We start from the raw sequence: 24,628 nt of genomic DNA on the forward strand, positions 1-24,628 counted from the left end.
ATTCTTCTAGAATTTTTATGGTTTCCTGTCGTACATTTAAGTCCTTTATCCATTTTGAGTTTATTTTTGTGTATGGTGTAAGTTGGTGGTCTAGTTTCATTTTCTTGCATGTATCTGTCCAATTTTCCCAACACCATTTATTGAAGAGACTGTATTGACTCCATTGTATGCTCTTGCCTCCTTTGTCAAATATTAATTGAGCATAATGGCTTGAGTCAATTTCTGGGTTCTCTGTTCTGCTACATTGATCTATATGTCTGTTCTTGTGCGAGTACCAGGCAGTTTTGAGAACAGTGGCTTTGTAATACAGTTTGATATCTGGTGTTGAGATCCCTCCTACTTTGTTCTTTCTCAGGATTGCTGCAGCTATTTGGGGTCTTTTTTTATTCCAGATGAATTTTTGGAGAGTTCGTTCTAGATCTATGAAGTATGCCGTTGGTATTTTAATGGGAAGTGTGTTGAATTTATAGATTGCTTTGGGTAGTATGGACATTTTAATGATGTTGATTCTACCAATCCATGAACACGGTTTTCAGTAGCTTTCTATTGCCGATAAAATATAATATAATGCCTTATCATGGCCTTCAGAACCCTAGATGCTTCTTCCCTGTGAACATCAGTTCTTGATCCTTTTTCTCTAGCTCAGTGCTCCACAGCTCTACTGGCATCTTTCTGTTTCTGTACCTGGCATTCCCTATCATTGCACTTCCATGTGCTGTGACTCTCCTGGTCCTTCAGATCTCAGCTCAAGTAAAGTCATGTTGCAGACCCCATCCCTGACTGAGCTATTTAAAGGAGCCCCCACCCAACAAAGTAACTATTCCATTTTATTTCTTCAGAGTATTTATTTCTTCTGATATATTCTTGCTGGTTCATTGATCTAGATCAGGGTTGGCAAACTTCAGCCTGTAGGCCAAATCCAGCCTACTGCCTGTTTTTGTATAGTCTGTGAGCTAATGGTTTTACATTTTTAAATGGTTGAACTAAATCAAAAGAGGACTACTTCATGATGTGAAAATTATATGAAATTAAAATATTAATGTCCATAAATAAAGTCTTTTTGGAACACAGCCACACTCATTTGTTTATATTTTGTCTCTGGCTGCTTCTGCATCACACCAGCAGAGATGAGGAGGTGCAGCAGAGATGGGATGACCCACCAAGCTTACAGTATTTATTGTCTGGCTCTTTACAAATGAAGTGTGCAGATTCCTGGTCTAGATATGTATTCTCTTTCCTCCCCGCTTTTCCACCTCCTTAATACTAAAACATTCAAAAGAAAGGACTACATGTCTAAAAGCAGGGACTATAGGTGTGTTATTTACTACATCCACAGTAAGCACATGCAAAAAAGTGGTTGTTTATTAGATGAGTGGGCAGTTTATTGAATGTTGCTGGGAAACCAGGGAGCATAATACTCTGGCCCATATTTTCATAGATCTACCAGAATATAAGGAGAAACAAAAATGCTGGGAAATTCAATGAAAGAACTCCTCAAGCAGGACTCAAGGTCACACGTAAATGCATTAAGTTTAAGTTCTTTAAGTGTGTAGATAAAATAACCCTAGGTGTAGTAAAAGATATACTCTGAAATCTCAGGAGTTGAATGCAGTAAAAGCTTAATTCTTGTTCACCTGGTGACCAGTTTTTGGGCTGAGGGCTCTGGTTAAGACTCAGGCTTAGGGAGGCTCCACTGTCTGCTTGGGTTTTTCTGGCTATCAACATCCAGCCAGCAAACAGGAAAGAGAGAAAGTGGAAACTGTGCTGCAGTTTTGGTGGAGTCAGGCTAGAAGAGCTGTGCATCACTTCTGCTGCATTCCATTGGTTAGAACCCAATCACCTGACCCACCTCAATGCAAGGCAGGCTGGGAAATGAAACTGCTGACTAGGTAGCCACTTTCACCGACACTTCTATGCCATGTTAGGCAAACAAGAATCTTGGTGGTCACTTAGTTGTCTTTGCCACAATAGGCCATTTACTTTTTAAAAATGTATTATAATGGACTTATTTTGGGCTTCAGGGGCTGTGGCTTCAAAGGCAGCCAAGAGATACAAATGTGTAAATTTGATTTAATGACTCTGCAAGGTAGATCAATTGAATTTAATTGTTCTATGATTATCTCCTTTTTTAGACTTCATTCACTTAAAAAAATCTGATCTATCATCTAGACTCATTTCCTACATTCAAAGAATCTTTAGAGGTAGATGGAAAACAGAAGATCAAAAATGGTAACTGGCCCCAGGAGAAGACCTCTCACTGTCAGAATTATTTAAATCCTCTCCTGAACAGTGGGCCCCAATCTTTACCAAACTACTGGCTCTGATTTATATTCAGAGAGAATCAAAGTTCCTGCATATCCTCAGTAGAGAATCAAAGTGCTATATAATAATCCAACCCATTTCTCTAAGAAAGGGAAATTTGCTCTCTCATCTCCAAAGTGCAATGTCTCTTCAAAAATCTTTGCCAGCTTTTTTTTTAATCAAACTGTGGAACCAGATTTCTCACCCTGCTAGATTACATGAAGTACAAGCTGGGTCTTGGCAGCACACTGCTCTTCTGACTGGTGATATTGTTTTATTTCCCTATAAGAAGGTTAGGACTAAAATATGCTTGCTCATAACATTTAACTATTCCTCTAGCTTTTGATATCAAAGGATCTGTATATAGGCCAAGCTATACAATAATTTTTATAGATTCCAATTTAACACTAGTGCTATGATACCAGCTTTAAAAGACCACTGTCCTTTTTTAAAAAAATAAAACTATTTATCTTTAGTTTACATTATAGTTTACATTCAGTATTATTTTTATTAGTTTCAGGTGCACAGCATAGTGGTTAGATATCATATACATTACAAAGTGTTCCCCCTAATATTTCTAGTACTCACCTGACACCATACACAGTTATCACAAAATTTCTGACTGTATTTCCTATGCTATATTTTATAATCCCTGTGACTATTTCATAACTACCAATCTGTACTTTTTAATCCCTTCAACTTTTTTACTCAGTCACCTCACCCTCTCCCCTCTGGCAATCATCACTCTGCTCTCTGTATCTATGAGTCTGTTTCTGTTTTGCTGTTCATTTATATTGTTCTTTAGATTCCACATGTAAGTGAAATCATATGGTATTTGTCTTTCCCTGACTGACTTGTTTCACTTAGTATAATACCCTCTAGGTAAGGACTACTATCCTTAAAAATTAAAGTCTCTTTCCAAGCCATGTAAATCTGATCTGTGCAGATTTAACTTGTTTTGTTTTCTCCTGTCTTTATTAAAATAACTTGATATTTTAGAGCAGTGTTTTGTGGTTTGGGGACCACTTATCCTTGGACATTTTGCATATAAAGAAGGTTACATTGTCAAATATGTTTGAAAAATGCTCCACAATATATACGCCTTGTGGTGATTGATAATGTTCAATAGCAAATTGAAACTGAAATGTCTTGCAATACAGAGGCCTGTTAGCCTTCAATCAGGCATTACCCTACTGAATAGACTATTACTTTTTAGTCTCCTGACAACAATATGAACGACACACTATGCTCATTGTTGTACGTGCACTGAGTCCTCACAGCAGCCCCACAAGACAGGTATTACTGTATCCATTCTACAAAGCAGGAAAGGAGGCCCACAGAGGTCAAGCAACTGGCCCAATGTCATACAGGTAGCAATTAGGGAAGTCTGCCTTTTAAACCAGATTTGTCTGATACCAAAGATCAATCTCTTAACCATCAAGCTCCCACTTTTTAAAATAACACCAATTAATACACTGTAGATTTTAGAGAAATTAGTTGCTGAGCTTCCTCCTCATCCCTGGACTGCCACCCTCCTCCCATGGAAGTGGTGAGAGGGTCCACAGATGCCCTAGGGTTCCATCGACAACCAGCCAAGCAAAGGGAGGGAGGCAAAACTGCACTGTGGTCTCTGAGCCTCTGTATTCCTCTCTGTTAAAAGAAGGGGTTGAAAGAACTGATTGCTCAGGCTTCTCTTCCAGCTCAATATTCTGGAAATATAAGTTTGTGATTCTTGTGTCCCTAGAGAGCAATCAATGTCTCCTTCCATGATGAGTAAAAGTGCCCTACACAGGTAACATCACCCTCATCCTACACTGAGGGTCAGTCTTGACCTAGTGCCCTGAGAGACGGGCTCCTTCTTCAGGCCTCTGAAGTGTCTCAGCACCCGTCTGGTCAGCAGTCTCCATGTTGGATACACTCATTCATTCAATAAACATTTCTTGTGTTGCTTCTCTGGGAAAGAATATGCATGCTAAGAAAGGGCTTCTAGAACGACTAGACCTCCAGCCTTGTCCACAAGGAGCCCGCATCATCATGGAGAAATGGGGACTGACCTGCAATCAGCTAGACCACAGGGCCAATAGGAACCTACACCAGGCACTCAGGCATTGTCCGGAAGCTTATTTGCACAGGGTAGGGCCTGGCCCTACTCTTAGCCTTCTTGGCTCAGATACTAGCTCCACGACTCTCCTATGGTCTTGGAAAAGTTACTTCACTTCTCTACATCTCAGTTTTTTCACATTTAAAATGAGAATGACAATTACCCACTTCAAAGGTTTTTGTGAGGATGAAAGGAGTTAAAACATTAAAAGCACTTAGAAGAGTGCCTGAAAATAATAAGCATTTGACAAAAGTTAACTAATAATTTCCAGCGCAGGACCAAGTCCTCTTTTAGCGAGAACAGCATAGTGGTGAAAAGCTGCCTCTGGGAACAGATTGCCATGGTTCCAGACCAAGCTCAGTCACTTCCCAGCTTCTGATGTAGCAATAATATAATCAATGTTGGCAATTATTATTATTGTTAATGACAGTGATGTTGCAGGGAGAATTGATCACTTACAACTGAGGGGACTGGGAATGACATCAGGGTGAAGGTGACATTTGAGTTGACCATTGGCACATGCCTCTGAGATGTGGAGAACTGAAGTATATCCAGCAGAATGACCACAAAACAAAACGCAACTGTCTAAAGACATATGTAGACAGAGATAGAAACAGAGATGGTGTGTGTGTGTGTATGTGTATTAACCATGCCATTTCAGTCTTCTCAAGCCTTCCATGATTTCCTGTTGCCTTCAGAATAAAGTCTACACTGTTTAGCCATTCATTCCTCATGATCTTGAGGCCTACCTCCTCCTGCTGCCTTTTTCCCAGCATAGGTTCCCACACTAGGTTTCTGCTTCTCTGAGCTCCTTAGGCCCTAGCTATCTGAATCACTCACTTGTTACTTCTGGAGACACAAGTATGTGTGTGTCAAGTCTTCCAAGGTAGACTGAAGGAATTGTCAGAATAAGAACCACTTCATAGATTTCTTTGTATTTCTCTCAGCACTACAATACAATCTCAGAGCCTTGCACACAGTAGGGACCTAATAAACATTTTGTCAAACACCTTGGAAAATGAGTCAGTATAAATAACTTACTGATTTTTTAAAAATAATGTTAGCTGATATTTTTAGGCACTGCTATATGCTCAGTATTATAATAGTTTATAATTGGTAATAAGATAAATAAATAAAGGATAAAATAGCCATCACCTAAGAGATTGAATCTTTATGGAAAAATAGAGCTAACCTAAAAAGAAAGTAAAAGGAATGCAATGCTTAATCATATGATTCCAACTACAATTCAGAATGGGCTCGGGTAGAGAAGGGTTAATAGGCATAGGGGACAAGGGGTTTGGCCTTGTGAACAACTACAGGGAATTAAGCCCTAGCTTGCACTATATAAAACAGTTTAGCTGTGCAAACACTTAAACTCTCACCCCTCGAAGAGTGCAGTTTCCAGGCTTAGCCCATCATGGTGAGGATGTTCATGGAGGTGAGGCTCGAAGAACCTGAACAGCATCTAGCTAGACCCATAGTCGGCAAACTGTGGCTCGCGAGCCACATGTGGCTCGCGAGCCGCGGTTTGCCGAGCTGTAGTTTGTCGACCACTGATCTAGACTCTTACTTTTATCTACCAACTAGAGGCCTGATGCACGAAACTTGTGCAAGAGTAGGCCTTCAAAGCCCTGGCTGCCTTGGCCCTTGCAGCCCTGGTTGCCCCACGGTCCTACAGCCCTGCAGCCCCACCTCCTAACCACTGGGTGTTCTGGAAGGTTGTTCTGCTGTCCAGTCTAATTAGCATATTAGTTCTTTATTATATAGGATACTTTAGAGTCTGGTGTGTTCAGTGTTGCATGATGTGACACTGAGCTTTTTGCTTTCCTGTCTGGTATCAGCTGGTGGCTCAGAGTATGCCAGTTCTAAGGATCCTGGCTCAACTTACATCACCACCTGCTCTCATTAACAGATTGGTTACTGGAATGAAGATGATAAGTTTGTCCCTGCAGCCACTGATGCTCAAGCTGGGGGAGATAATTCAAGTGTCCAGAATAGAACGTACATCGTCACTACAATCCTAGTGAGTACTCACTCCTTTATCAAGGCTGTCCTATCTGGAATGCAAGCTACACCTGTACAAAGGATTTCCCAGGGGTGCAAGCTGGTCATTCTTGCCAAAATTGTGCCATAGGTAGAAAGAGGGAGTAAAAAAAAAATTTCCTGGAAGTCAGATACTTTTTTCACTTGGGCTCTGCCATGATTTTACTTTGTGCCCATGGATAAGTCACTTAGTCTCCTTTGAGTCATAGTTTCCCCATAAATAAAACATACTCAGATTCCACCCTCCCCCAGTAAAATCCGTTTTCAAAGAAAGACTTCCAAGGTCCAGCTCCTACAGGAGATATAAGTGAAGCTGAAATGATTTTCAATGACTGATCTTCAGACTAGTTAGAGTCCACATCCCAAACACAGTGCCCCAAGAGGTACCTCCAAAAAATACAAGAACTTTTGGAACATAATTTGAAAAGCTGTGCACCACATCTCAATGGTGGAACATTCTTATTTTAACTCAAGAAGTTTTGTGATGGGGGAGAAGAAATGCAAAGAGGAGATTTAGGGGCTAGAGAGACTTACCCAAAGTTAACCAATGTTGGTAACATCCTCCTCTGCCACTCGGAAGTCTTCCCTCACCACCAGTGATTGCATAACCCACATTCTCTGTCTCCCCATTTCTCCACCAGGAAGATCCTTATGTAATGCTCAAGAAGAACGCCAACCAGTTCGAGGGCAATGACCGCTATGAGGGCTACTGTGTGGAGCTGGCAGCAGAGATTGCCAAGCATGTGGGCTACTCCTACCGTCTTGAGATCGTCAGTGATGGAAAATATGGAGCCCGTGACCCTGACACAAAGGCTTGGAATGGCATGGTGGGAGAGCTTGTCTACGGAGTAAGTTCCCCACAGGGAGGAAAATTTCAGAGCAGAGGCAAAATGTTTGAAAGGAAATAATTTGGTGGGTGGCTCGTCATGCCCACAGATGACTATTAGACTCCATAATTTTGCATTGCTGCTGATTAAAAGGTCAGGTGCCAAAATCCAGTGTCTTAAGACATTCTCTGTTCAGGTTTCTGGTCAAAGTTCCCTCAGCCAAACTCAGTTCAATCTTGTACCAGGTTGTATTGTCACTTTATTTATGTCTCCTTCAATATAAAGTCATGTATGGCTCAAAGTCACTTATGGTTCCCTCAAGATAACTTTCTTCCCTGGTGTTAGATGAACCCAGATCCAACTTTATCATCATTTGCCCCAATACTCCCTTGTCCTACACTTTCCATTTCAGCCAAAGCACCTCAGAGTCACTGTGTTCTCTAGAGTGCTCTCTCCCATTCCACACCTCTAAAAGCCTATCCCTCCTCCAAAGCCTGTATCAAATATCACTTTTTCCAAAGTTTCCATTCTTTCTCCCCATAACAGGTACAAACTCTCCTTCTTAACTATTCTTGCCTTTTCCTGTAAAATTTAGTTTCTGCTTCTGTTATAGCTTACACTGACTTGTATAATGGTTATCTGTGAAGTAGGTCTACTTCATCTTTATATCTTTCATTAGAGGCCCAATACACGAAATTCGTGTACTCGGGGGGTGGGGGGTTCCCTCAGCCCGGCCTGCACCCTGTCGCAGTCCAGGAGCCCTCGGGGGATGTCAAACTGCTGGCTTAAGTGGGCCTAAGCTGGCAGTCAAGCATCCTTCGTGCTGCGGCGGAGGTGGGAGAGGCTCCCGCCACCACCACTATGCTCATCAGCCTGAGCCTGGCTCAGGGCTTCTGGCTGGGTTGTGCTCCCCCTGTGGGAGTGCACTGACCACCCTTTAGGCCTATCCTTCTCACAATCCAGGACTGCTGGCTCCCAACCACTTGCCTGCCTGCCTGCCTGATTGCCCCTAATTGCTTCTGCCTGCCAGCCTGATCACTCCCTAACCACTCCCCTGCCAACCTGATCAACGCCTAACTACTCCCCTGTCAGCCCAATCTCCCCCAACTGCCCTCCCCTGCCGGCCCAATTGCTCCCAACTGCCCTCCCCTGCTGGCCTGGTTGCCCCTAACTGCCCTCCCCTGCAGGCCTGGTCACCCCTCACTGTCCTCCCCTACTGGCCTGGTCACCTCTAACTGCCCTCCCCTCATGGTCTGATCACCCACAACTGCCCTGCCCTGCCAGCCATCTTGTGTCCATATGGGGGCGGCCATCTTGTGCAAGGGTGTGGCAGTCAATTTGCATATTACCTCTTTATTTTATAGAATTATACTTAAAATAACGCCATGAACAATTTCTACAAAATCTTCCACAAATTTAAGCAGTTTTGAGAAGCTACTGAATGTGAATTGTTTTTAAATATTTAGGGAATCATTGAGAAGTAAAAGATCTGATCCCTGTCCCCCAAGGATGTTAACATTTTATAGGGTAGAAAAGACAATGAGAGAATAATAAAAGATGGTACAGTGTCAAAGTTCAGGCAAGAGGCTCTCAAGAAGGATACAGAACTTGAAAAGAGGCTATATTCAGAGAGAAAAGCAGCCCAGGAACTTCTAAAGTATAAACAATAAAATGGTGATGGAAATAAGTAAGGTATGAAAGAAGAGTGAGAAAACACTGGTGATTTTTATAAAGGGCTTGGGTGAGGAGTAGTCAGGGATAGAGTGAGAAAGAAACAACAAGAGGAAGAGTGTGGGTTGATTCAATGGGCACTGGGAGACCATGAAGGTACTTGAGTAGAACACCAAACATCGATGTAAGAAGAATCCAGTCGCCACACACAGAAATGGGAGAATGTAGCCTGGGTCTCTGAGCTGAAGCATATGCTGAGTCCCAGGTTGATATTGAGTTCTGCTCAGGATAAAGCTTTCAAAATCATTTAGGAGCTTTTAAAATCTCGTCTCATATTAAGGCAATAGGAGTCATAATGGCCATGAGAGCCATACAAAGGGAATTCAAAGAACAAAGAAATAGACTAAGGAAAATCTTCACCAGGAAGGTGGCTTTTGAGATGACCTGGAGAGATAGTTAATGAATTGAGGGGTATTTCAACCCTTTCTCCTCCCTCTCCATGGCCTCTCAATTTGGGAAGCTCTATTGATGAAAGATAGAGACCTGGATGGTTAATGCTGCATCTAGATGCTGGTTTCCATGGGAACCTCCACCAACCTTATAAGGTCATCCCCATGGCAACTACTGTGAACTTTTCACCTTCACCAACATTCATCTTCATCTTCACCCCATCTTCCCTTAATAAAAGGCCTGTGATAGGGCAGAACAATGGTGTGATCATCCTGAGGGCAAGACCCCAGCGTAGCCAAGCAATTAGTGATGAGTCACTGGCTCATCAGTACAGAGCAGAATTACCTCTGGGTGCCTCAGCTGCCAGCCTTCCCCCAGCCCTCCCCTCTACTTGGCCTGCCCTCTGCCCAGTACACACTGTATTCTGAAGACTCTGTGATGGGTCCAATTGCATTCTCTCCCTTTTCATTGGACTTTTCTGTTCTGTTCCCTGAAAAAGAGTAGAAGAATTCGGGGCAGTGTCTCCCAGCCACAAAGAACCAGTGAGGTCAGAAAAAAATAAATTGCAAGTTTCCAAATGTATTTTTTTAAATACCTAAGTTAATCAGGGTCTCATCTTCCTTTTGCTCTCTCTGTTTCTTATCAACTAATGTAGCAATAACATTTCAGCATGAAGCTAAATAATGTATCCACATTATTTCATGTACTTGTCATAACAACCCCAGAAGGTGGATATGATTATTGTCCATGTTTTATAGATAAGGACATGGAGGACCAGGGCGGTTGGGTAATTTGGCAAAGACATAATACTAGTAAAAGCCAAGTTGGAACATGCAGCCAGCCTGGCCTTTGTATTCCATGCTGAGATATACTGCCTCAATAGAAATCACACCTCCCAAGCTCTGGACTCTAAGGTGGTAAGAACTGTCAGAGCCTCTGCATTTTCAGGTGCCACAGTGGCAAATGAATCTTCCTCTTCTTACATGGACATGGCTCTGTGCCTGATTCAGAGATGACTTTCTTGCCTGTCCTTTGAGAGAAGCAGAAAGGGAGTGAACTCTGCAGATAGACACCTGGACTTGAATTCCGACTTTGCCAAATTTCTGACTACATAACTCCTGTAAGCCACTGAAATCCTTTGAAACACAGGGCTGGGGCGGGAGTATTTACCTCCGCAGTGCCTGGCTCACAGTTCTCCATCCCTGTTTTTCTTCCCTTTTTACTTTTATTTACTGCATCAAAACTGTCTGCTGTTTCCCCAGGATTGTTTTGACACCACATATTTTGTTTTGGGATATCCTAGGTCAGTGGTTCTCAAAGACTGAGGGCTGGGCCAGCAGCATCAGCATGCAAATTCTCAGGTCTCACCCAGACCCACTGAACCCAGAAACTCTGCCACCTGTATTTTTAAAAGCCCTCCAGGTGGTTCTGAGACATGCTGAGGTTTCAGAGCCACTATCCTAAAATGTCAGATTAAGTAAATAATTTTAAGCACCTGCAAAATGCTCACATTTCCCAATACCCTTATATATTAGAGTTCATTGGACCCTCACACACAAAAAAACAACCCTGTCAAATAGGTAAAACAAAAATTATGTTGTGTCTCTCTTTTTTCAATGAGGAAGTTGGTATCCGAAAGACAACTGTCTTACTTAAGGCTATGTGTCAGTGAGTCACAGAACAGAGCCACCAGGTTGATATCCTGACCCAGCTCTGCCCTTGACCAGTCCAGTGAAACTCCAGTAACGCCCCAGCCTCTCAATCAATGGGAAAGAAGCTACAGTACTGCTGCTTTACACAAACCACCCCCCCCCTCTCTGCACCTGAGTTTCTTATCTGTAAAATGAGGTCGGTGAATTTAGCATCTCCTGTTATGTGTGTGTCTTACACACATAGATCCCTATTGATGCCCAGGGATCCACAAGCAATTAATTTTAGAAATACTCTACTTCTTCCTCTGGGAAATTCTACGTGCATAGTAGTTTTTTTAAATATTCGGGAAGACCTGCTCCAAAGTAATGTGTTTAAATTTGTGCTTCCCCAACATTTTCATTTTATACTTATTTTCATTATTTTCATTTTATACTTATTAGCATCTTCCCAGAAATAATGTTCCATCAAACAAATCTTGGAAATGATCAGTGAACTAAGATGATGTAATTCGAGATCATTCCAGTCCACAGTCCATTCTATTAACTCACACCAGGGGGCATCCAACAAATCCATTCAGTTCCTGTTACCACTTTCAAAGCTCGTCATCTTCCACCTCCCTTTTGGGTAACTTGTGCTCAGTCCCTCATTTCCATTATTTTTCTCTCCCATTCCTTTTCCATTTATCACAGGTTATAGAGAAAAGAATAGATATCTTCTCCCTTGTACAGGCTTAGATGTGTTTGTAAAAACTATAAAGATGTATATAGTGGGTGTTTAGAATAAGAAACCAGAATTACTATAAAATTCATGCCTGACTCCACAGTGCTTTACGGGAAGTTACTTTCTATAAGTGAGGACCTAAGTCATTCTGAAGCCAGGCTTTTTATTTCACTTAAAGCATCTTCTCACTAGTCCAAGCCAATGAGAGTAACCAGAGGAAATCTCTACACCACACCAGCCGGCGGCTGAGGGAGGCCCTCATCTCTCGGCATCTGTCACCAGCTTCACGTCTGGACTGCTGCACAGCATTAATAGAGAAAGCCCTACACCTCAAACAGACTTTCAAAAGTGAATGCTGTGCATCTGTCCACAGAACCTTTTGGGTTTCCAGGGTCTCGTCATCTCAGGCCAACAGAGCAGTGGATTTTTTTAAAAAATATATTTTTTTATTGATTTTTTACAGAGAGGAAGGGAGAGAGATAGAGAGTTGGAAACATCGATGAGAGAGAAACATCGATCAGCTGCCTCCTGCACACTCCCCACTGGGGATGTGCCCGCAACCCAGGTACATGCCCTTGACCGGAATCGAACCCGGGACCCTTCAGTCCGCAGGCCGACGCTCTATCCACTGAGCCAAACCGGTTTCGGCCAGAGCAGTGGATTTTATTGCCCAGATGCCAAGGCTGCTGCTATTAGGGAAAGGTAGGAAAGGCAGGAGAGCAAGGCTGGTGGTTCCATGTTCAAGATGCCTTAAGAGAAGCATTGCTTGCAACCTTCTATGTTTATCTACATGCTAGAATTACATTTTAAAACGTGAATTATTTGTGTATTTCTTAGCAGTCTCCCTGGAAAAAAAAAAGTAGCGGTGAGACTTTTCCTTCTCTTTGCCAGGCCTTTACTCACATAATTCCCTCCTCCTCAAATGTGTTCTGCGCCAGAATCATACTCTGTCAAAATTCTACTCCTCCTTCAGTGCCAAATTTATATGTCACATCTTCACTGCCAAATTTATATGTCACCTCCTTGGCACTAAAGCCTCTGATCTCCCCAGCCAGAATTAACCCCTCCCTGGTCTCCTGCAGCATTTTGTAATTCTTGGATAGCACATACCCAGCCTACTTTGTAGACTGAAAGGTATGTGTGTCTGTGTGTGAGTCTCTCCCACTAGTTTATAATTCCTTGAAGGCAGGGACCATAGCCTGCTTATAGCTTACAGCCTAGGGCTTTCAAATTAATGTTTATTGAATTAAACTTGTCTTCACTACCTTGTTAGCCAGGACTATCTTGTTGCAGGTAAAAGAAACCCAACTCAAACTAGACTAGGCAAACAGAAAGACTGGTTCATGTTCTTGGGGACAAACAGGAGAATATATTAGCACATGATACCAGGGAGCCAGCATAACCCCTGAAAGCAGGGTAACCCAACTTGTTTCATTATGAATTAGCTTCTGCATCTCTCACTCTGCCTCTCAGGGCTAATGCTCACTAAACCGACGTGGGTTCTATGCCATCCTTAAATGAGTCATTCTGGCCAGGGAATATGGTCAAACCCATGTTGTGTGCTTCACAATGTAACTGTGATCAGCCACACGTGAACCAGAAAGACTGTGAGTGGGACAGGAGTGGTTCTTCTAGAACAGGAAGGAGGCTCGGCTGCCAGACAGGCAAAATATTAGGTATCACAACATCCCCTTCTAGTAGGGTTAGGAAGATGTCCTAACAATTAGAACTGTCAAACAATAGGATAACCTCTCCTGTAAGACATTGAGCTGATCATCCATCTGTCAGAAATATTTTAGAGAGAATGGGAGGGGGTTGGACTTCTAAGGTTCTTTCTAACTCACATACTTTAAGACCCAAAAGAATATCCACAGTGAAGAAAGAATCAAGAGAACAGAGTGCTGCTGAGCTCAACTGCATTTTTCTTCTTTCTTTCTTTTTCTTTCTTCTGTTTTTTGTTGTTGTGTTTTTTTTGTGCGTGTGTGTGTGTTTTTTTTCAGAGAGCAGATGTGGCTGTGGCCCCTTTAACTATCACCTTGGTCCGGGAAGAAGTGATAGACTTCTCCAAGCCATTTATGAGTTTGGGGATCTCCATCATGATAAAAAAGCCACAGAAGTCCAAGCCGGGGGTTTTCTCCTTCCTCGATCCTTTGGCTTATGAAATTTGGATGTGCATTGTGTTTGCCTACATTGGAGTGAGTGTCGTCCTTTTCCTGGTCAGCCGCTTCAGCCCCTACGAATGGCACAGTGAAGAGTTTGAGGAAGGGCGGGACCAGACAACCAGTGACCAATCCAATGAGTTTGGAATATTCAACAGCTTGTGGTTCTCCCTGGGAGCCTTCATGCAGCAAGGATGTGACATCTCCCCCAGGTCAGTCAGCTCTTTTCAGCCTCTTTGCTCAGTGTTATATTTTTCTTGGTACAAGCAAAATGCTGAAAAATTAGGGTTAGGAATTATTTGCAGACTAATTTGTACTCAGTGTTTCAATTATGCTTTACCATCAACCGTCTGTTGCATGCTGTGGCTTATTTGGACGCATCCTGTGTCTGGGCCAGTTCTGTCTTCTAGGCTGATGTGCTCTGTCAAGACTAATAGGCATAATCACAATGTGATGTTCTGTAGCTGAAAGGTACAGAAAAAGGATGGGGGAGGTAGTATGGTACAACTAACATATATTGAGCACCTACCATTTGCCAAGCAAGGTTCTAAGTTCTCTATTTGCATTTATCTCATTGAATCCTCACAGAAGCATAAGGTGGGGCTCTCATGATTTCTCCTTTTGTGATCAAGGGACCACAGAAATGCTGAATATTTTGACAAGTGTAAACACCTAGCAATTAGGTGAGTTGAGATTCAGACCGCCACCCGTTCTTCTTCTGAATGGTGAAGGAGCAACGGACTATGTAGGGGTGGGCAACAACATGCTCTTTGTAACCCTGAGCAAGTCATCTGACCCTTTGTACCTTCATCTTTATGAGAAAAGCTCTTTTTCTTGGTTCTGAGAAAGTCCTTGGAAATAATTTAGTTCTGGTGGAGATGTAAAATTGTTTCTGGTGGTTCAAAAATGAGGCTTCTCAGGGCTGCCTCTTAATTTATATCAAGAGTATTAGGGTGAGCATATCAGTGAGGTTCCAGCCCAACACAAGGAATCAGAGTAGCTCCATTTTTGCCTATTTTATATATTGGACTGGTGAATCATATTTCTTTTGTGGAAGGATTCTGAAGCTAAGAAAAAAGAAGAAGGAGAGAGAAATTTGAAAAACACCAATCTAGATCAATTCCCACATTTATTCACCTCCTGTCTTTGTGTGTAATGTTCTTTCCAGTACATTCTAAAGTGTTTGTGCCACAAATCTCTTCCAACTTACTGATAAATAAGCACTGACCATATTTCCTTTTACAGTGGCATAATGTCCATGAACTCTTCCTCCAGAAGGCAGCCCCTTATAGATTACCAAGTTCCTACAGTACACAGGGAGGCATGGCTAAGAATTTGGTGACCATGAGTAGATTTGCACACACTCTCTTTCTGGGGGCATAACTGTATATATATCAAGGCCTCATGAGCATGAGTTGGTGACATCTGTACCACAGATATAATTATTTTGCATTTGAGTGTTGATGAGGACCAATATTCCTAAGTAGCAATGGAATAAAATCTTTCTAAGGAGCTTCCCATCGGAGTCACTTTGCCTGCTGTATAATTTAGATCGTCTCATTATTCACCATTATAATTTTGTTTTTCTTTAAATAAGAAGACAGTCGGGGGTTGCGGGGAGTGTGTGGGAGAGGAGGTGTGAGACTAGATACTTGGCCAATACTGGCAAACACATGGTGAAGAGTAGATAGAACCAAGCAGGGGAAGGGCTTACTTAAAAATAGACCAGGCCAGCGGATAAACAGTGAGAAGAAATGGTTCTTATGTATTTGGTATAATGTAGAGCCATCAAAAGATGCCTGTGTCTCAAAAGACCCATGGGCTTGTTTTTTCTCCATTATTTCCTTCCTCAGTCGGCATCTTACCTCTTAATGGCACCTTTGTGGGCTGGCCTCAGGCACCTCACCATTCCTCCAGAGCTCTCAGTTGGTGGCCAACAACCTTGCCAGGCATGTTTTTCATGTTTTAATCTTCACAGAGTCTGGCAATGGTTACCCAAAACTGAGTGGCCTCTTTAGCTGATCCACACATTCCCCCCTTTACTGCAGTCCCCATCTTTCTGTTTTCATTACTTAATTACTCAGCTGGCCCCTGAAAGGGTACCTGAGTGTGTGACCTCTGCCTATAATAGGACTTTCTGTTTCCAGGACAGCAGAGGGTTTCACTAGGGTATCCTAGGAATGGACTTAAGTGAAGATGAGACTGTACAGGAATGTACCCAGCTTCCTTCCTGCCAATCTTTAATAAAACAACTACGTTCTATGCCTCTGTTTTTTCACTGGTAAAATGGAAATAAGAGTTTCTACCTTAAGTACGGATATGAAATTTAAGAGATTGATACATATAGACCCCATAACACAGTATCCAGCCAGCACAAAGGAAGCGTATAAAGCAGATGCTGTTTTTTATTATTTTACCCATTTTAAATATTAGACTTCTACAAAACTTCACTAGAAGACAGTGTGCTTACACCGCTTTCAAAGCCACTGGACTTCTCCCTTCTGGGGAAGTCGAGGATCAAAAGAGAAACAGCCATTGGTTCCCTCCAGACCAGCAATGCCTGGATTTCTGAGGCTCTTCCTCACAGGAAATGAGAGGAAAGATTTGTCATTTAAAATTAAAGAGTCTGACAGACACAAGAGTAAGCCTAACAAAATAAGGAGTTTTATCTACCTGGGGTGGACTCATTTTTATGGAGCCTGACCTGGCCACTTCCAGAGCTTAGGGGCCTGTAAAACCCCCCTCAGAATCAGAATATACATCACAATGTTTCTTGGAAACACATGCTAAAGAGAGATGGCCTCTTGCTAGTGTCAGACAAAAGGATACTTTGACAGTGATCTGGGCCACAGACCAAGCAAACAACTGCAAACACCAACAGAAGCTTATGTTTTATACACATTTCCTGATGAATTTCATGATATGCATAATACCATATCATGGTGCTATGGTGGAAGGTATTTTTGGCTGCTATAGTGGAAGGTATTTTTAAGGAATGTGTATATATCAAACACCCTTTCCAATGAGTTTCAATTAATTCTTCTTGTTATTTCCTGAAAGAATAGACCTTAAATCCTCACGAATTTAGAATTTGGGAAACTAAGTTTCTTCAGAATTGTATTTGCATTCATATGCATGACACTCTATCTCTTTTTAACCTCTTCAAGATTCATATTAAGATCTATTGGCCAACGCCAACAAAATGTGGCCAAATGTGATTGTCTGCACATCACAGAATAACCTGACCACAGTAATGTGAACAGAAAGAGTTCTGTTTCTCACATAAGAAAGGTGGTGGTAGACAGTGGCTCTTGCTTGACTCAGTGGCATCAGGGTCAGCTATTCTGTAACTCTTTTCGTCATGTTTGCAAGATAGCAGCTCCCAGATTCTGTCTCCATATTTAAGCAGCAAGAAGGGAAAGAAGGGTTGCCAGCCATTTCTATCTCTTTGGATCAGGAAATAAAAGCGTAACAGAATATCCCCCACCCCAAGCAAACATCTTCCCCTATCTCATTAGTCAGAACAGTGGCCATGATTACTTTCAATGGCAAGGGAGGTTAGGAGGCAAGAAATTGGGTGTTCTAGCCTCTAGAAAAGAAGGGGTGGGAATGGAGTTTGGAGAATCAATCAGCAGCATTGTCTAAAGCAGTGGTTCTCAACCTTCCTAATACCACGACCCTTTAATACAGTTCCTCATGTTGTGGTGACCCCCAACCATAAAATTATTTTCGTTGCTACTTCATAACTGTAATTTTGCTACTGTTATTAATCATAATGTAAATATCTGATATGCAGGATGTATTTTCATTATTATAAATTGAACATAATTAAAGCATAGTGATTAATCACAAAAACAATATGTAATTATATATGTTTTCCAATGGTCTTAGGCGACCCCTGTGAAAGGGTTGTTCGACCCCCAAAGGGGCACGACCCACAGGTTAAGAACCGCTCGTCTAAAGTATCTAAAGTCAGTGCTTTCTGAACCAGCGCCATGAATAGATAAAATAACCTGTAATTAGCACAGTGAAGGACCATGCCAACAGATGCTACTGAAGTGCTTTAAAGACTCTTCCCTCCCCCTTTTAAATGTTTATATAAAAATTGTGTTCTGTGTAACCTATTTTAACATTCAAAGTTAAAATTCACTCTAGTTGTGATCACAGATTAAAATGCCATCCATGAATTGACTTGTAGGCCCAGAGATCTATTTTTAATACATATATCAGATTCCTTTTTTATAGAGAGGAACATTTTGAGAAGGGATATATGAGAGACAATCATCACCGTCAAAATTTATCTTCAGTTCCCTCAACTTCCCTTCTGTACATTTTCTCCTATTTGTGGCCTGTGCCATCCGTTTATTCTACAGATGTTACTGATCATCTATGGCATGGAGGGCATGGTACCAGGTGCTGAGGATATGAACATACATTGATGATGGAGCATAAGGGTGGGAGTCTTTGCTTCAAGGAACTAGCACTATAGTGGTATGAACAGACATTGAACAAGCAATTGGGAATGTATAAATTGTGATGTACTATGAATAAAATTAACCTCCAATAGCAATAGATAATAAGGAAAGTAGTATTAAATGGGACTTACTTAGGATGTTTTGAGAAGGTTTATCGGAGGAGCTGATAGGTAAGAGGGAGCTAGGCTTATTAGAACTGAGAGACATAATAACCATGTGTAAAGGCCCTCAGGTGGAAAAGAGCTTAGTGCTTTCCACTAAGGGTAACCAGTGTGCATGACTTGTAGTGAATGAAAAGAATTGGGGTTTGAGATAGCATTATAAAAGTACGTAGAGGCCAGATCATATAGGGCCTCATGGCCATAGTTCAGATTTGGAGTTTTACTCTAAATACAATGAAAAGATATTGGAGAGCTTTAAGCAAGGAAAGAATTGATTTACATGCTAAAACACCACTCTGAGGAGCTATGATGAAAATGAATTAGAGCAGAGAATAGCTAAGAGTGGAAGCAGAGGGGCCAAGCAAGATGCTTTCCTGGGCGTCCAGGGGAAATTACAGTGATGGAAATTATAGTTGTGTATGTGGATTTGTGGTCTACTTTGAAACTAGAATGAATAGCACTTGCTGATGGATTGGATACATGAAGGTGAGGAGAGGGAGGAGTCCATGGTAAATCCAAAAGGTAGGGAGCATTTGAAAAACATGGAACTATAGGTCCAGAGACCTTTAGTGGATCATTAGGATGGGTGGGATCGCTAGGATGATCTCGGTTATCCATCTCATATTACAGATGAGAAAACATACCCAAGAGGAGAAAAGGATCTTCTCTAAAAGTGACTGAAATAATAATTCGGGCCTCAACGCCCAGAGCAGAGCAGTCTGGATCCAAGGCTTCATTGCCTTCAGTGACCTAAAAGTGAGCCTCTTCAGCTCTTTATTCCCACCGCTTCCACGCCCCATTGGCTTTTCCATGGGGTCAGTACTTTCCTGGGTTCAGGTGACCTTAGTACAGAGAATGAGAGGGATTTGAAAGGTCTTAGAGAAATAGAGGAAAAATGGAAATTAGACTTCAAATTTCATAACCCTCTTTTATTCTTGATTTTAAATTGTATCAGAATGTATGATAATTATCTCCACCTAGTGAAGATAATTACTGTCAGTGATAAGTCTCAAGCGGGGTAGTGATGGCAATTTTGAAATCTCTGGGAACACTATACTATAAGCTCCCAGCTAATGGACTCGCAGAGGGCCCTGCAACTAACTGATTCACCATGGGAACAGGGTGGCCAATGAGCAGAGCTCAAACCTACAACACAAGAACAGTCTGACCTTGGCATTCACACACAAATTCCATAGCAACCCAAAGCCTCAACATTAACAGGTGAGGAGAAACCTGTCCCCCACCCCATCTCTCCCTCCTTCCTTTTCAGAGATAGCCAAGCAAATCTCCTCTTCCTTACTTTGACATGGCTTGAGTGGTGCAGGACAAAGAAGGGATGCTGAGAGTAAATACAGGGTGTCCCCCCAAAATGTATACACCCTTTATAGCTAATAGCTCAATTAATGTTTCTTTTCAGATTTAACCCAATGGAATTAATAATTATTCAAAATGTGTATATATTTTTAGGGACACCCTGTATTCATAAAAGCAGCCTGGAGTTATAAAGTATCTCACCTATAGAAAACATAAGCCTCATTTAGGATATAAATTCATTGCTGCAAGGAACTGTGTCACAAGGATTTGTGGAAAATAATGATGCAAGTAATCAGTGATAGATGCTTTTAGTCCTGGGTCTGGGTATGGGAGTTTCTGCTGGGATCACAGAGTCAGAATCACCTGGGATGTCTGTCACAATGCAGGTTTCCAGGCCCTGCCCCAGATGTGCAGGCTTGGAAATGCTGCAGCTGAAGAGAGGAATATATATGTTTCACAAGTCCTCTTCTTTCCCCAGGATATATGGGCATTGACATTTAAAAGTCACTGAACTAGGATGTTGTCCGGGGAAGTCAGTTTTGAGGTACAGGAAGAAAGGTCCATGGGTCAACCAGAAAGAGTGCCAACCAACAGCTATGAACACTAAACCCAAAGTCTGCCTTGCCTGCATGGCCCTGTGGTATGGTACCTGCTGGTGCGTGAGGCCCTCCCTGGGCACATAGGGGGTAACAGTGGCCACTGAAGGTGGAGGCCTTGCCAGTGATCCTTCCTCCTCATACCAGGAGGAGCTCACAAAGGGATTCACCCAAGTACATTCCCCTTGATGTGTTACCCTAGACATTTTAAACAACGCCAATGCAGAGGGATTGGCACAGGGAAGGGGCGTCTGCCATCGTGGCAGGTGTGATCCATGCATGGACAGCCCTGGGGGACTCCAGCTCAATGCCTCTTTCCTTTACAACTTTAATCTCCTGCTACATGAGGCCCAGAGCCAGGCTCTGGTAGTGAGCAGTTTCACAGACCATTCAAAAGCACAAGAGCCCAAGTGTCAAAAGCTCCAAAAGCCCCATGGGAGTATTAAAATGAATGCAGTGACAGGAGGATAAAGGCTTCTTAGGATACACAAATGAAAAACATTTCCTGCATCTCAGCCAGCAGTTCTGGCCATGAGCAAGGGGGAAGTCAAATTGCTTGCTCTCTCTGGACTGCTCTGGAATTCCAAGATTTGAATATTTTCATTGAAGGAGAGATTTTTTTTTCCCTCTAAAATCACAATAGGCAAATTTTCAGAAAGTGTTTCACAGAGCTGAAAGGAATGATTAGGACCATTTATTCACTCATCAAATGTTTATTTAGTACTTGTTATGTGGCCAACATGGTTCAAGATGCTCTCGGAGACATCAATGAAGAAAGCAGACAAAAATCCATGCCCTTCTAGAACTTAGCTTCTGGTGTAATTAACACCTCATCCCAATTTAATAAGTGAAGATTCTAGCTTATAGGGAGGGAAGGAACTTAGCAAAGCTCACATGGGTAATTAGTGTAAATTCAGTAACAAAAATGGAGGTCAACTGAGGGCTGTGATGAACTGGGACACCCATGTGTCAGCTCAAGAGGGCCACTCCCATTCAGTTCTGATGTCATTGTCATGGGAATGCTGCACAGATGAAACAAAAGCATGCCTAGATTCAGCTTGTGGGGCACTAATTGGAGACCCCTAGAAGAATGGTTGGAAGTATAAAAACACCACTGTATCTGTAATGCATTTAGACATACATGAAATCCTATTTACATTTTTTTTTGTCAATTCTCTTCTCCCCTCTTCCCTCCATTTTTGGTTCCAATATAATCTGACTGCTATCTTTTTCTTTTCTTTCACATGCCTTGGAAAGTCCAGGCTATGGGTGGGGGCTGCACTAGAAGAAAAATGGTCCTCATGTCTCTATACCCAGAAAAGCCTGCCTATGGCTACATCTTGCTAGGTCCCACATTTTCCTGGAGAGAATCCTCTGTTTCTTCCTAAACCCTCTCTGGAAATACAGCATCTGAGACCAAGAGACCCAATAGTTCATCTGAAAAGAAGTACTAAATTCTATATAGGGAAAAAATGAAAGCATAATTATGAAGAATGTATTAGGAGCCTGGTGGTTTTAAATATGAGTTAGGTACATCATCCAACTGTGACAAATGAATACTTGTACCCTAGCTATGTTCAAGGGAGATAATAGGTGAAATAAGCCCAAGTTACCTAGCAGGAAATGGCATCAAGCACACAAACACATATTATACACCTGGGTAATGATAGTCACTGTGATTATCTAGTGGCTTAAGGAGGCACAGTAGCTGCTGGGAGTGGAATGGAGAGTCCTACCCAAGAGGGGGGTTGGGGGCGGGGGGTAGAACAGGTGCACTGTTGTCACAGAGGGTGGGCCCAAGAGGTTAGAGGAGGAGCTTAGAAAGAAGCTCAATCTCAGTCTACCAATAGTCCACTGGGTGAGTCACTAATCTGTCTTATTTCCCCCCTCTTCAAACTTAGAGCAAAACAGTCGCTAGTATGTCCCAGCCTCTATCTAAGGCTTGTCTCCCTTTAATTCGCAGGTTCAGTCAAGGCTCTCTAGCCAAATCAAGTTGAGCTTCATTCTGTTTCCCAAGCCCCATGCTACTTGTGTGCCCTGTCATTGCCTTTGCTTGGACGGACCTCTCCCATCGTTCCTGCTCAAGCCCTTCCCCTTTTGCAAATGCTGCCTTTCAATCCCAATTATTCATCTGAAGCTGTTTTAGAGTAACGGTGATAGTTTGAACTCTGGAATAGGGCTACCCATGATTGAATCCCAGGGCTAGCACTTACTAGTTGGGTGAGCATGGGAAAATAGCTTCTCTACACCTCAGTTTCTTCTTCTGGAAAATGAGCATGATAATAGGACGACCTACTTCAAAAGGATACTTTGAATATTAAATGGCAATTCATGGAAAGCTTTTCCATTGCACAGGGCTTACATGAACAGCAAATACTGTTGACATTGGTGTTGTTGTTGCCATTGTCATCTGAACCTATGTCCATCTTATGTCTTCAATCTTCCACTGTTGTTCCCATATCTGTTTCTCATCAAGACACAGACTGGCAACTCATTTAAAACATGATATAGGTTGTTGTATGTTCTAATTATTCAACACATGTTTGCTGAATGGATATGTGCACTTTCGAAGACCATGTCGTATTTTTCATTTAATGGAGAGAAAGCAACCTAATGGAGAGAATTTCTGGCTGTCACTAACAAGGTGTGTCACCTGCTGCAACTCAGTCCTGCTCTTTGAATGAATTTGGAGGAAAAGGTAGAATTGAAGAAAACGAAATTAAATTGACCCATATAAAAAAGTTCCCTATCATCCTAATGTTACCAGTTACCCTTTCAGGAATGCTCTAATTGTCTCTTTTTGGGGAAAATAATAGCAATAATAGCTTTCATTTGTTGCACCTACTATGTGTCACACACTCTGGTCATATTACTTCTAATCATCATGACAGCACTGCCCCAGCACACCAACACCATTTTACAGATAAGAAACCTGAGGCTCAGAATGACTAGCTCCCTTATCCATAGTGTCCCAGCAGAGTTGGGATTATAACCCGTGTCTGCTTGATTCTAACACCCATGATTTATTCTTTTTTTAACATATATATATATATATATAGCCGGGCATGTGCCCTGACCAGGAATCAAACCATGATCTTCTGGTTTACAGGTCAATGCTCAACCACTGAGCAACACCGGCCAGGCCTATGATTTATTCTTGACACACCATTGCCTTCCATGACCTGATGTCTTCTGAAAGTCCCTGAGGGCTCCCTGCAAAGTTTTGAATTCATGAAGAAAAAAAGCACCCTAACTTTTTTTCAGTGACAGTTCATCATTTTTTACTTTAGAATGTTTTCCATTATTCCTCACAGTATCTTTGTCTTTAAAACCCATCTCCAAGGAAGGAGAGGTAACATCCAGAGTGTATTCTATGCCCATCAGATTTAAATATAGTGTGGCCAGCTGGGGCAAGGAAAATGATGAAACAGACAAGAGCAAAGATATAACTGGTGTCACTTTGAAGATACAAACCTGTGGTTTCAGCTGGGAAGTGACTGTGAGTGTATGGTGGGTTCCATAGTCAGAGTCAAAAGCTGGAGCGGGCATGTTTTTAACTATAGCACTTTAGGTATGAATGAGGTGCGGAGGGGGGAGTGGGGAAGTATTACAAATGGCCTAAAAATTGTGGATGTAAGAAACAGCTGGAATCTACACTTATCCTATAGAAAGGGCTATGCAGATGTGACAAGGTATATGTAGAAGGATGTTCATTTCACTGTTGTTTTATTTTTTTAAAATATACTTTATTGATTTTTACAGAGAGGAAAGGAGAGGGATAGATAGTTAGAAACATCAATGAGAGAAAAACATTGATCAGCTGCCTCCTGCACACCCTCTACAGGGGGTGTGCCTGCAACCAAGGTACATGCCCTTGACCAGAATCAGACCTGGGGCCCTTCAGTCTGCAGGGTGATGCTCTATCCACTAAGCCAAACCAGCTAGGGCTCACCGTTGTTTTAAAAAGCTGGAAGTATCCCACTGTCCATCAGTAGAAGTCTGAGGAAAGAAGTGACAGTTCATCATCCAATGAAACACAATGCAGTTGCTAAGGGGGACAAACAGGATGCCCGTGCTGCTTTGTAACGGACTTCAGGTTTGCACAGCAGGGAGATAAAGGGTTCTGGTCCCAAAGAACAGGCTCTTTACCCTGCACT

The 24,628-nt window shown here is 42.1% G+C and overlaps 1 protein-coding gene across 2 annotated transcripts in view; it reads left to right on the top strand.

Moving 5' to 3' along the window:
* Positions 1–24,628, top strand: part of GRIA1 (glutamate ionotropic receptor AMPA type subunit 1) — a 280,768-nt gene that overhangs the window by 183,641 nt on the left and 72,499 nt on the right. For both annotated transcript variants that reach the window (XM_006766280.2, XM_006766279.2), the window contains exons 9-11: positions 6,315–6,425; positions 7,087–7,293; positions 13,767–14,137. In XM_006766280.2, coding sequence (XP_006766343.1) covers positions 6,315–6,425; positions 7,087–7,293; positions 13,767–14,137 — 689 coding nt within the window. The remainder of the gene's footprint in view (positions 1–6,314; positions 6,426–7,086; positions 7,294–13,766; positions 14,138–24,628) is intronic.

Source organism: Myotis davidii, unplaced genomic scaffold (assembly GCF_000327345.1).
Source record: "Myotis davidii unplaced genomic scaffold, ASM32734v1 scaffold18, whole genome shotgun sequence".
NCBI classification, from domain to species: Eukaryota; Metazoa; Chordata; class Mammalia; order Chiroptera; family Vespertilionidae; genus Myotis; species Myotis davidii.